A 13047-nucleotide genomic window follows, 5' to 3' on the forward strand; every position below is an offset into this window, starting at 1 on the left:
ATTCAAAAAGACTCCCTGTTACTCTAGGTCGCGTTGACAAGACCCCGCCCCCCCCCCGTCCCATGGATCTGAGGGCTGAGGGCCAGGCTATTATTCTGCCTGCCGCATGGCACGGGCACCGCACATTGCCTAGACGGAGAAACACCCCTGACCTGTTGCGGCACGCTTTTTACCGGATGGTCTGTCACGCCCGAGGCCAGCCTGGAAGTCAGTGCCATACGGAGCATTACGATTACCACATCGCCGACAAATATCGTGACAATGCGGACTTACTGACCGCTCTGAGACGGATTCCACTATGAATCGGTCATTGGACCGCATCCGACCGTGGCTGACGAGTCAGGTGCATCGAAAATTCTCACGATATCAAGTTTTGCTTGGAGATTGACAGGATGCCGATACGCTTGGCACATGGCTACGCCTGCAGTTCTTTGGCCAGGGTGCGCGTTAGCCTGCCCATAGCCTTCCTGCCACCGTTATCCAAATACTTTCTTGACTCGCCAGCGACACCATTGAAGACTGCCCAGCCGCACGCTTTGTTCGTTTTATCTTCAAGTATACCAACCGCCACAGCCTGTCGATCGTCGGCAAAGTACCGACGACCGACTGGCGGTGGGGGTGTGCCCCCCAGGATTGCGAATCACACGCCAGCTGCGACATCGCTGAAATGCCTCGAAGACCAAGGCGAGATTGCTAGCTGGTATCCTCGGGCGCGCTGGAACGAACGGGCTTGGCCCTTCTCTCCCGTGACGTTGTACATTATTCATGTTCATTCTGCCAACAACATGTTGACTCTTGCGTTGTGCTCCTATGAATTTGCGCATGAGCGGTAGATCACCCCTGTCCGATTGGGATCAATGCGCGCTGTTCAGTTGTTGTGATTGCGTCGCGCCCTGTCGCACCAGTATGGCAGTTCGTGGTCATGTGGCCGAGCAGAGAATGGACAGTCGGATGCAACCCGCTGCCTAGTGAGCTCATCAACATGCAATGCAAGGGATCTGACGTCCATTTAGGGCGACAATTTCAACCGACAGGAAGCGACAGCGGGCGGTGTGCACACCAAGTCCTTCAGCCCTCCTGCTGTTGCGTGTTTTGCGACGCAGTACAGGCCACGAAGTCTGTTTTGAGGTGTTCCTGCACACGACCATCAGGTGTTCCCTCACGTATTCCCACGGTCACCAAGAAGACACACTTCTCCTCAAGCTGTGCTCCTGCACTGTAAGCTTTGCGCTACGAGGTTAACGATGCGAGCATGGTTAACGGCGCGTGTGACCGAATTGTGATATTGAAGACGGCATTTCCTCCTCATCATGAAAATCGGTGATCAGCTGCCTCAGGTGTGCAAACTTTCCGAATACGTTCAGACGCCCGCATTAGACGGCCTGCATGGGTGGGCGGTATGCACGCAATTGCGGCGGTTGGTGGCCGGCGTCCCATTCAGCCTGAAGGTCCCATGCAGACGAGTTCGTCGCCTGAGCAGGTGCGCAGACAAGGAGTGCTTAAGTCGCTCATGGCCTCGGCGGCGGGATATAAGGTGCCGGTCACGTATGCCGGGGAAAGACCACAGGAGACAAGACAGATTACCTAGCTGCCTGCATGTTGGCATGCACACCGGCACGCCATTAACATGCGCACCTGTGTATGTTCAGATAGGCTCGCGCGGCGATGCCGGAGAGCTGACGAGGAAGGTTGAAGAATCGGCTTCGAGGTGTGTTCCGAGGCCACCCACATGGCCATGGACAAAGCTGCGGTCGAATTGATGCATCGCGCCGAGAGCTGTCTCTGGTGTCATGCTCGTCCGCTGAGCAGGCAACATTCAGATGTCGTCGTGATGCCGTCCCCATCAATGTCCCACCTGTCACTGAAAGCGGGCCCGCGCAAGGGACGCTGTTGAGCCGCATCAACGTCCCACTCACGGGTGTCGCCGTGGTCATGACCACCATGTCGGCGGATCTATGAAGTCTTGAGGTGTGGTGGACCGGTGGACTGGTTCCTCTTCGGGGGCGGGCTGCACCCAGGGTGCCTCCTCACCACCTCCACCCCCTATTCCCTCCCGCCCCCCCAGACGGGGCACTGTTCTCCGCATGGATGCGACCCGGGGCGTTGGGTCAAGATCAAGACCCAGATGACCTCCACGACAGCTAGCTAGAGGCGGACAAGATACAGCGGGACGCGTGTGGTGGACGACTCCATCCTGAGATCCGCCGATCTGACAACGGCATGCCCCAGTGAAGGAAGGACAGGAGGGGCCTGGCGGATCACCTCCAAGGCCGCCCAGATGTCAGCCCCGTTTGGGGGCCAACCTTCGTATGGTGCGAATGGAGACATTGGGGCACGACCGTGCTTTCGTCCAAGTGCGGAAGGCGAATTTTGAGTTTTGCCAAGGCCCTCACGGGCACGAAGCCGGAGCCGACACGCTCGTCCAGCATCGTGCGGTTGTCCCTTTCTTGGAAGGCTGCTGGATTGGCTCAGCAGCGCAGGCAGAAATGGCGCCTGGCCTTCACCTCATTGTGAACGATGTTGCCGACACCGATGCAATGAGTGATTGCACGGCGGCAAAATCTTGTGACATATCTGCGTTGATACACATATCTAGCTCATCGTTGCCTCTACACATGAAATCAGTAAGGCTGAGCCAAGTGCAAAGAAATTCGACTGTCGATGTAGCAAGTCGTTGACCTGATTGACCTGGTGTCATCCAGCCAGTACGTGTGGCAAGACCGCTGAGGCTGGGGTGTGGCGCAGTAATCGGTACATTGTAGGCCCGGGACAAGATCAGGCTGACGCGTGATTGGTTATGAAAAATCCCAAGCTCAATTCGTAGCCTTCAGTTTCGTGAGATATTGTTAAGTCCTCCTAACGGCGCAGCTCGAACCTCGACCACAGAGAATTAGCCATTGTTCAATATGGCAAATGCCAACACACTGCGGCCTTCCATAGGCCGTCTCGCCACCCGCGTAACCATCACGCCCACACGAGCCGTCACGGCGCAGTTCCTCTCCTCCACCGCCGCCCCCTTCTCGACTTCAACGGCACAATGCAAACGCAAGACTCGCGATAACAACCGCCTCCGTGGCGTCAGCGCCCTTCGACGTACAGGGCCCCGCGAGCCCCTGTCTGTGTCGTGGGACGAGCTCCCCAAGCCGGTGGACTTCAAACCCAGGATCGACACGGACGCGGACCATGGGCTTTGGGGTTTCTTCTCGGCCGAGGGCAAGCTCATGAACCAGCCAAAGGAGGACGAGGCACATGGGCGCGCGTGGACAGTGAAGGAGCTGCGTGAAAAGGGCTGGGAGGATCTGCACGCCCTGTGGTGGTCTTGTTGCCGTGAGCGGAACAGGATCGCGACGCCAACGCGGAGCGCATCCGCGCCCGTATGGCTTGGAGGAGCCACGAGGCGAACGAGAGGGACCAGGTGTGAGTCTCACGCTTTCTGAAGCAAGAAGAAACGTGCGTGGCATTGTGAGCTGACATGTTGCGACGCGGGCCAGCAAACGATGCAAGGCATCAAGCACGTCCTGACCGAACGGTACTACCTATGGGAGGACGCCCGCGAGCTGGCGAAGACCGACCCCGAGATCGACCTGTCAGGGAATGGCGAGGCGTACCAGCCTTCGTACGAGCGTGGCGAAGACCACCTCGTCGCTGAGCCGAGCGAGGCCACACTCGAGGATGCTACACGGAAGACCGATGCAGCTGCCTCCACCGCCAACGTCGAGGGCGTCCATGTCGACCCCTCCACATTGCCAGCCGGCGACAAGGCGCCGGTGCAGTCGCAGAAACTATAAAAATACTTTGGGTAACACGATCAGTCAGAGCAGAAGGTCACACTCGGTCAGTTCCGGCCGGGACCATGTAAGAAGTACCTGTACTAGTGTATACAGAAATGATGTACGATACGAAGAGGGAATCGCGCGAAGGAAGCCGAGTTCATCATGTTTTTAAACAAGCCATGATGCTTGAACGTGCATTGTGACTGCATGCCCAGTTATCCCGGCTGATGGCAGTCACGAGGCTGTCCTCGAGTGATGTGCGATCCAAGGCCAATACAGTGCATTGTCCAGGATGTTATAAAGTACTACCTACCTAGGGCAGTCATGGATCACTGCCTTAAGACTGCTGGCCCTGCTGTCCACTGCCGAGCAGACCGGGAAAATCGACCCAGCAGCGATGCAATGCTGATCCAAGTCGTCTCGGATGCCTTCGAACTTGATAGGAGCTCATTCAGACGAGAACTGCTGCGAGGGCAGGCATCCCACCCACCGCCTCGTGAGCCCCCCCCCCAGCGCAGACCAGGAGTGTGCACAGTGGTGCATTTGCACTGCTGCACCGCTGCATGACCCCTCCAAAACCTCGACCCCAATGGCCCACCTGAAGGCCCGACCGCTTCTCCAGTCCTTCCCATTCATCATACCCAGACGCTGGCCACTCCGCTTCAACCAAACCCAAAACCCCCCCTCAACCCAAACCAGCTCATCCCGACACATCTCGAAGCCACTCCTTTCCAGGCACGCAATAGAAATCAACCGAAAACAGCTCCCACACCGCAATCATGGACGAGATTGCTAAGGAGTACGATGTTATTGTCCTCGGCACTGGTACGTCTACGTCTCGTTCCCCTCGTGGCCTTGCCCCGCATCGCCCTGGCGTGGGGTTCTTCACCTATGCTTCCTAGCTGACCGCTCTACCGCCGTATAGGCCTGACCGAGTGTATTCTGTCCGGGTACGATTCCATTTCGAACAAGCCATCGTATCTAATGTCCGGCGAAGTGATGCTGACTTTCATGACCCCACAGTGTCCTCAGTGTGAAGGGCAAGAAGGTCCTCCATATTGACCGCAACGACCACTACGGCGGGTAAGCTTCCTCCTCTGACAGCGGCCCGCTCGCCACCGTGATTCAAGGCAACAAAGCTAATGCATCACCAGTGAGGCTGCTTCTGTCAACCTTGAGACGGTATATCTCCCGAACCTTGCAAACACTGCTTCCGAGTCCGAATCTGACATGATACACTATAGCTCTTCAAGAAGCACGGCAACTACCAGAAGGGCGAGGAGCCATGGACCAAATACGGCCGCCTCAATGATTGGAACATCGACCTTGTCCCCAAGTTCCTCATGTCCTCTGGCGAGCTGACCAACATTCTCATCTCCACCGATGTCACGAGGTACCTCGAGTTCAAGCAGGTCGCTGGCAGCTACGTCCAGCAGGGCCAGGGCTCCAAGGCTACCGTTGCCAAGGTCCCTTCCGATGCCGCTGAGGCGTTGCGCTCCCCCCTGATGGGCATCTTTGAGAAGCGTCGCATGAAGAGCTTCATCGAGTGGGTTGGCACCTTCGACCTGAAGAACCCAGCTCCACAAGGGTAAGTCAAAGCTCTCCAATGCCCCTGAGCTGTCGACTCGTGTCACACATCCAGCTAACACAAAACGAACAGGCCTGGACCTTAACACCGCCACCATGAAAGAGGTATATGACAAGTTCAGCCTCGAGACCGGCACCCGCGACTTCATCGGCCACGCCATGGCTCTCTATACCGATGACGACTACCTCACCACACCCGGTGCCGCTCCGGAGGCCATTGAGCGCATCCGCCTCTACGGCAACTCGGTCGCTCGCTACGGCAAGTCTCCGTACATCTACCCGCTGTACGGCCTGGGAGAGCTTCCTCAGGGCTTCGCCCGCCTCTCCGCCATCTATGGTGGCACTTACATGCTCAACACCCAGATTGACGAGATCCTTTACGAGGATGGCAAGGCTTCCGGCATCAAGGCCACCATGACTGGCGCGGACGAGATGAAGTTCGAGACCAAGGCCAAGACTATCCTCGGAGACCCCAGCTACTTCCCTAACAAGGTCAAGGTCGTTGGCCAGGTTCTCCGCGCCATCTGTATCCTCAAGCATCCCCTGTCTGGCACCAACGATGCCGACTCGGCTCAGCTCATCATCCCCCAGAGCCAGGTTGGCCGCAAGAATGGTAAGTGGCAAAGCATCAACGAATCATGAACACTGCTGACCTGACTAGATATCTACATTGCCACCGTGTCCTCTGCTCACAACGTCTGCCCCAAGGGCTACTGGATCGCAATCGTCTCCACCATTGCCGAGACGACAGCGAACCACCACCTCGAGCTCCAGCCCGGTCTCGAGCGCCTTGGCAAGATTGAGGAGCAGTTCATGGTGAGGCGCAGATTCTTGAGAGGGCAACGACGTGGGCTAACTGAACCAGGGCGCTCCTATCCCCATCTACGAGCCCACTGATAATGGCTCCAAGGATAACGTATTCGTTTCCAAGAGCTACGACGCCAGCAGCCACTTCGAGACCACCACGGACGACGTCAAAAACATCTACCGCCGCGCCGCCGGCGAGGCGCTCGTCGTCGAGGGCCTCAGGGAGGGTATCAATGTCGCTGACGAGTAAGCGACACAGGAAAGGAAGACCAGCAGGATACGTATCACATAACCAGGCACATATACCAAACCAGTACAGTACAGCGGAGGAAACAAACCGGGGGCGGAACCTTGATGGATGCTTTGGCGATAGCTTCTCCGTAGACGAGTCATTTATCTGATCTTTGGCGGGCAACTATCAAATTTACGTTAGTAGCGTTGTGAACGAAAAGGTTGAATTCTTGAATTGATACAAATGCATCTTCACACCAATCCCGCGGTGGTATCTCCGTGAGTATCATCTAGTCATCCCCAGGAATTCAATGACTGCTTGTATCGCTCACAAGAGCACACTTTCTCCGGTAGAATCACGCCAGATCCCGATGGACGACAGCAAGACCAGCCTGCCAACGCTCTGATCATGAGCCGGTCTTTGTCAAGCCCTGTAGCAAGCGTATGCGGCCCGCGTGCGTGTTCCAGCAGGGTTGAAAACAGTAGAGGTTTGTAACCGCAAAACGACAGCTGATTTCGCATTCTCGTCCATGGAACGTTTCAATCACGACAGTGCAGAGTTGCTGATGTCGTCATCGTCAAACCAGTGCAGGATTCTCGGGTCGCAGGATAATGGGATGTGCCAAGCATCAACAAGATTGCAGCCCATGGCATCAACGTCATTGTTGAGCTATCGCGGTTGCGTTCATGGCAGGCATTTGTATAGCCTTCGCTGTCCCTCACTGCCACCCTTGTCGGCCTGGAGACCCTCTTGTGGAAGCACAGTCTTCCATGCTGGCAACGGTTTGATTCACTTGAGAATATTGCACCGGGCGCTTGCTTTGGAGTTTTCAAGGAGAGCCCAATTGCATTAATAGTCTTCTCTAGGCCTAGGATACTAGAAGCGCTAGAAAGCCATAGAAACATGGCGCAAGCAGCAAAGCAGCTCGAGAAAGAGAGGTCTCCGCAGGAGGCTCAGGTGGCTCTCGCTACGGATGGACGATGGGGCCTGAGAGTGAATTTGTGCGAAATGGATGTTGTTTTGGTCGAGGAACATGCTGTACTCACACATGCGTCAATCATCTAACAAAGGGCATGTTCTAGCTACAGGTGTAAATATGCACCAGTTATCGGACGAGTCGACAAGTCCGTCAGACCGAAGGCTCAAAGGAACAGACGCATTCACAACGCAAGAACTAGACCCTTACCTCTGCACGAGCACTATCGGCTCGGAAGATTGCATGCTCACAGAAAACGTCGACTGGCTGGCGGTGGCAGGATCTCTTCTCACGTGGAAAGGTGCTCAGCCCAAAGACGGAGGCGGCTCGTACAAGGACACAAGTTGTCATATTACGGAAAGCATGGCAATGTCAGGGTGAGATGATGAAACAAAAGTCAATTTCCTTGCCAAAGGTCGTAAATAACATGATCATTTTTATGTCCGGCCACGAGCTCCTCAGAGCCGGCAGCCATTGGAACGGTAACGTCCCGAGAAGAACCACCACGCGCCAAACTCCCCGACGAAACAGATGCCACGAGTGATGATCCATATGCGCGAGAGAAAGACCACCAGCTTCGAGAAGAAGCAGGAGAGAATGCCGCTTAACGACTCCTCGTGGAGCCCATGCCACGCTTGCCGGCGAGCTGCGTCTTGTGTTAGTAAACGGAAGGAGACGGAAGATCGGGCGTGAGTCACTTACCAGATGCCTCTGCAGCGAAGCCGTAGTGTGACGATCGGCCTCACCCTGCCTGGCCATGCGATTCATCTTCTTCTGGCCCAGCTTGGCCATGCGCTCAGCCGTGGTGCGCTTGCCCTCATCCTCGACACCGTCCTCGCGACGGTTGACAGCAGCCTGGCTGCGAGACCGGGCGCGGCTCTGCGACCGGAGGCGCTCGCGCGGCGTGGCGTCGAGGTCCATGGCGTCGGCGTCCTCGGTGCCGGCACGGCTGCGTCCGAGCGAGCGGCCACGGGGACGAGACTGGGAGCGCGCGCGCGACACAATGTCGGTCGTGTCGACACCGAGCTGGTCGAGAGCGTCGTCCATCTTGGACAGGGGAATGGGAACCTTCTTGCGGGGGATGATGGCCTGGTTCTTGAGACGCTTCTTCATGCGCGCCTCGTTGCGGATCTGTCCCTGCTTCTCGCGGATCAGCTCCGCCTGGGCGAGCACGGTGGCCTCCTCCTCGTCATCGATCTCCTCGTCCGAGTCATAGTAGCCCTCGGCCTCGAGCTTCTCCTCCTCCTCCTCGAGGGCGGCGAGCTTGGCCTCGATATCGGGGTCGATAAAGTCGGCGACGTTCTTGCCGTCGAAGATCTCGGGGATCTTGTCGTACTTCCACTCGGGGTTTGCGAGGATGTAGTCGGCGCGGAGGTCGACGTTGAACACGCCAGCACCGCCCTGCTCTTCCTCGACATCCCGCGCAAGCCTCCTGCGCTCGGGGTCAGTCTTGTCGTACTTCTTGAGGTTCTTGACGCCCTCGGGGATGAAAGTCTGGAGCGTCTGGCCGCCCATCGGAGTCGCGACGTGAATGCGCGACATGACGTCAGCCAGGCGGCCGCCGATGGCGCCGCTGCTGGTGGTACCGGCGTTCAGCTTCTGCGAGACGCGCTCAGCAATGAGGCGCTCGCAGACGGCGTTCTTGACGTCCTGAACGCCCTCCTGAGTGTTGCAAGACAGCTGCAGCATCTCGACCTCGCCCGACTTGAGCAGGCCCTGAAGCTTCTCCTGCGTCTCGGCATCGAGGTCCTCAACCTTGGTGATGTCGATCTTGTTGATGACGAGGAAGACGAGCTTGTTGGAGAAGAGGGGCTTGATCGAGGCGAAGAGGTTGATCTGGGCTTCGACGGAGTAGCCGCACTGCTCACTGAGATCCATGACTGTGATCCATTAGAAAATGGCCATCAAAGCAAGACGTGACGCATGTACTCACAATACATGACCGCTGAGCGCAAATGAGCAAGGGCTGTGATGGACTGCATCTCGATCGTGGACCTGCACATAATGAGTTGGAGTTTCCCAAGTTTGGTTTGCGGCAGACGTACATCTCCTCAAGAGGGTGGTCCAAGATTCCGGGGGTATCAATGCACTGGAAACGTAGGTACTTGTAGTCAAAGTGACCACAGAAGAGGGACTTGGTCGTGAAGGCGTACGGCTGAACATCGACGTCGGCGCGAGACACGGCTGCAAATGCACGTTAGTCTAGTTTCCTAGCCGCGAGGACTTCACGGGGCAGCTTACACTTCAAGAAAGAACTCTTTCCAACATTGGGGAAGCCGCAAATGACGAGCGTCCTAGTGTTGGGGTCGATGGAGGGCAGACGGCCAAGATGCTGGCGGACCTGCTCGAGGTACAGGAAGGTGTCTTTGAGTCTCTTAATGAGTGTAGCCATGCGACCAAGGGCAGCGCGCTTCAACTGCTTGCACTGGTACAGAGACTGGCCGTACTTCAGAAGACGGACGTAGTCACGACCCACACTCTCAATGAGCGACTTGCAGGTCGAGATCTGGCCAAGAGCGATTTTGAGGTGGTCGGCATCGTACAGGGTGTTCATGAGATCGCGATGGAACGGGTGGATGTCGTTGAGGCGGGGGAAAGACTCGATAATCTGGCCAAGCTTGTCCGAGCAGGTCTCCTGAGTGAACTTGACCTTACGGGTGTAGAAGCCCTGACAACATGTTAGCAGGTTGTTCCTGATGGTGGAGGCAGCCAGGCCGAGACAGGAGAACATTGAGGCCGCAACCCGCGTAGATCTCCTCGTCATGCCGTAGTCATGCCCGCGCCTCGACTTTGCGCACGTCCACGTACTCTGATTCTGCTGATCTTGAAACCGGCGCGAATCTGCGTCGGCAGTTTCCTCTGGGTGGACGACAGAATAATGTCGGTCATCTGCGAGTAGTTGGGAATGACTGGGATATCCTTCCATCTGATACACGGTCAGCGAGTGGTCAGAAGACCAAGCCTATGCGGTTTCTGCTAACTGTGTCTTCATGGTGAGCGGCAGGTGAGCGCTGACGCGAGCTCAAGCGATCGAAAATTGGCGGTGGGAAATGTGGAGGCGGTCGGGCGCAGGCAGAGAAGGAGGGTCGAGAAACTCGGTGAGTTCGGATTCGATCCTGAGGAGTTTGCAGCCGGGTGACAATCTCGACGACAACTGCGGACCACCTAAGTGACGAAGACGAAGAAGGGAGACGACCAGGCGTGTTTTGAGGGCTCGGTGGTCGGTTCGATCGTTCCGCTCAGGGTGGGCGGTAAGAACTGAAGTGCGGTCGGCATCGAGCCTCATGATTTTTTTTTCCCATGGCCCAGCAGAAAAAAAGTGGCGACTTGGCGCTATCTTATCTTATCTAGTTCGATGCTACCTGCAATTTGACATGGCCCTCTCACGACAAGCCTGCGGTGTGATGCGATACACCAGAGCCAGCTATGGTTCTCTTAATGCTGGAATGAATTCAAGGCTCGGATACACCACTGTCTTACCATTACCTTGTGATCCAAATCTTGGCAGAGCCTTGGTGGTTCATTCAACATGAACTCTGCATGGCATCCTCACTTTCTGTCAAGGCTGCGAGCGCCCCACACAGAAATTTTCCAATCGTGGTGGGGTGCGGGGCAGCGACGCCCAGCACCGTATCAGTGAAGGAGGGGTCATTTCTTCAGAGGATGAAGCCGTAGTCGGATGAGATTCGATTAAGCTTTTCTTGTGAAGACGACCTGGAAGAAGACTTGACATGATTTGATTCTTGCACACGAACCACTACTGTGCTTTACCTCTTCAACACCTCACAATTGTCATCATCTGCTTCATAGGCCCGGCGCATCTTAGTACCCCGCCATCCATCCCCTCGCGACAACCACCACACATCCACCATGGCCGGCCAACTCCCACAGTGGAAGCAGGATTTCCTCCAGGCTGCCATCGCAGGCAAAATTCTCAAGTTCGGCTCTTTCGAGCTCAAGTCCAAGCGCATCAGCCCCTACTTCTTCAACGCTGGCGACTTCTACCGGGCCGACCTCTTGCGCGCCATCTCCCTCGCCTACGCCCACGCCATCATCGAGGCGACCAAGGACGCCGCCAACCCGCTGCGCTTCGACATTGTCTTCGGGCCTGCCTACAAGGGCATCCCCCTCGCCACCGCCGCTGTAGACAAGCTCGCCGAGCTCGACTCGGCCACCTTTGGCCACACCTGCTACTCCTTCGACCGCAAGGAGGCCAAGGACCACGGCGAGGGCGGCAACATTGTCGGCGCCCCCCTCAAGGGCAAGCGAGTCCTCATCGTCGACGACGTCATCACTGCAGGAACTGCCAAGCGCGAGGCCATTGCCAAGATTCGCGCCGAGGGCGGCGAGGTTGCTGGCATTGTTGTCGCGCTTGATCGCATGGAGAAGCTGCCATCACCCGATGGTGATGACTCCAAGCCCATGCCCAGCGCCATGGGCGAGATCAAAAAGGAGTACGGTATCCCCATCTACGCCATCCTGACGTTGGACGACATCATCGAGGGCATGAAGGGTTTCGCTTCGGAGGAGGACACGAAGCGCACTCAGGAGTACCGGGCCAAGTACAAGGCCAGCGATTGAGTTGAGTCTCTAGTTGATCACTGCAGATGTGGGCAGGGAGGAGGACGAGTACTGCTTTTGCGCTCAAAGTTCCACCCAGGCGTCACGAGTAGCTAGCAAAAGGTAGTCAAGGCTTCTGAATAGACTAAACTGGCTACCTGTCTAGCAGAGGGAGGCGGTACTCTTGTAGAATAGGTAGGCGTCATATGAGGGTCAACATCTCACAGCCCCGCTCGAACGCCCCTATACGATGGAAATTGCTCAATGCCAGGGGGCTATTTCAGCCCTTCTGAGCCGGGCCATCAAGGTCGAGAACCTTCGTAGAGGAGGTCAGCGAGTTTGCTCCGGTGTCTGCATCTTTAGACGAAGCAACGGGAGGCGCTCTCACCATATCGTACCAGCCGCCGCCTCCGAAGGTCACTTGACTCGCGCCCAGTTCCCTGAACCCGAACTTCTTGTAAAACCCCACGAGATGCTAGATCATGCCCGTCAGCACAGAGTACAGACATCGACATGGAGCAGCACATCGAAACCTACATCCTCGCAGATCAAGGCGATCCGGTCAGCAACGCCTGAGTCGTTTATGATCTGGATATACGAGGTCAATGTAATTTTGCCTATGCCAGTGCCGTGCAGTTTCGGGGAAACAGCAAGCGAATGCAGACAGACGGTCCTGCCATCTTGCTGGTGTCCGACCTTGGCTGACTTGGCTGCATCGGCATCACGCCAGTTCTGCGGGTATCTCAGGTCGTCATCAGTCACGACGGGGCTCTTGCCCATGGTCGCGACGGCATGGGCACAGAGGACGAGGACCTCGCCGTCCTCTCTGTTCGTCTCGACGGGATTTGCCGTCGCGAGGGTTTCCAGACCAAAGTCTTTTGCCTCGGATGGCTTGACGCTGCAGAAGAGGCCGAAGCAGATGTCTGAGCATTGGGAAAGACGGTATTGGAACTAAGACGTGTTAGGGAGAGCAAGGGTGGGAAAAGTGTGGTACTATGGGGCGGGCGGGAAGTGGCCTAGGTGTGTCACCTGTTCGGGATGGCATCGGTGATTCGGATTCGTAAACGCGGCATCCTCCAGAGCCTGGCACGAGCTGACGCTCGACACGGTGA

The 13047-nt window shown here is 56.6% G+C and overlaps 6 protein-coding genes across 6 annotated transcripts; 4 read left to right on the forward strand and 2 right to left on the reverse strand.

The window, feature by feature from the left end:
* Nucleotides 1-2906: 2906 nt before the first annotated feature.
* On the forward strand, nucleotides 2907-3788 carry VDBG_04377 (50S ribosomal protein L4; the record flags this gene model as incomplete). Its single annotated transcript, XM_003004725.1, has 2 exons — nucleotides 2907-3374; nucleotides 3492-3788. 2 exons carry the CDS (start codon nucleotides 2907-2909, stop codon nucleotides 3786-3788), a joined length of 765 nt encoding a protein of 254 aa, XP_003004771.1.
* A 764-nt stretch (nucleotides 3789-4552) lies between these two features.
* Nucleotides 4553-6652, forward strand: VDBG_04378 (rab GDP dissociation inhibitor beta; the record flags this gene model as incomplete). Its single annotated transcript, XM_003004726.1, has 8 exons — nucleotides 4553-4598; nucleotides 4699-4723; nucleotides 4797-4856; nucleotides 4928-4955; nucleotides 5018-5361; nucleotides 5483-5973; nucleotides 6022-6176; nucleotides 6226-6652. 8 exons carry the CDS (start codon nucleotides 4553-4555, stop codon nucleotides 6415-6417), a joined length of 1341 nt encoding a protein of 446 aa, XP_003004772.1.
* A 650-nt stretch (nucleotides 6653-7302) lies between these two features.
* On the forward strand, nucleotides 7303-7896 carry VDBG_04379 (hypothetical protein; the record flags this gene model as incomplete). The annotated part of the gene is made up of 2 exons (XM_003004727.1): nucleotides 7303-7437; nucleotides 7505-7896. 2 exons carry the CDS (start codon nucleotides 7303-7305, stop codon nucleotides 7754-7756), a joined length of 387 nt encoding a protein of 128 aa, XP_003004773.1.
* An 83-nt stretch (nucleotides 7897-7979) lies between these two features.
* On the reverse strand, nucleotides 7980-10367 carry VDBG_04380 (nucleolar GTP-binding protein; the record flags this gene model as incomplete). The annotated part of the gene is made up of 7 exons (XM_003004728.1): nucleotides 7980-8021; nucleotides 8078-9255; nucleotides 9309-9370; nucleotides 9421-9559; nucleotides 9617-10043; nucleotides 10184-10301; nucleotides 10357-10367. The coding sequence occupies 7 exons, from the start codon at nucleotides 10365-10367 to the stop codon at nucleotides 7980-7982; spliced, it is 1977 nt and encodes a 658-aa protein (XP_003004774.1).
* An 878-nt stretch (nucleotides 10368-11245) lies between these two features.
* VDBG_04381 (orotate phosphoribosyltransferase) lies at nucleotides 11246-12147 on the forward strand (the record flags this gene model as incomplete). Its single annotated transcript, XM_003004729.1, has 1 exon — nucleotides 11246-12147. The coding sequence occupies one exon, from the start codon at nucleotides 11246-11248 to the stop codon at nucleotides 11954-11956; it is 711 nt and encodes a 236-aa protein (XP_003004775.1).
* A 68-nt stretch (nucleotides 12148-12215) lies between these two features.
* VDBG_04382 (polyamine acetyltransferase) lies at nucleotides 12216-12715 on the reverse strand (the record flags this gene model as incomplete). Its single annotated transcript, XM_003004730.1, has 2 exons — nucleotides 12216-12410; nucleotides 12473-12715. 2 exons carry the CDS (start codon nucleotides 12713-12715, stop codon nucleotides 12216-12218), a joined length of 438 nt encoding a protein of 145 aa, XP_003004776.1.
* Between the last annotated feature and the right edge of the window lie 332 nt (nucleotides 12716-13047).

Source organism: Verticillium alfalfae, genomic scaffold (assembly GCF_000150825.1).
Source record: "Verticillium alfalfae VaMs.102 supercont1.5 genomic scaffold, whole genome shotgun sequence".
In the NCBI taxonomy this organism is placed as follows: Eukaryota; Fungi; Ascomycota; class Sordariomycetes; order Glomerellales; family Plectosphaerellaceae; genus Verticillium; species Verticillium alfalfae.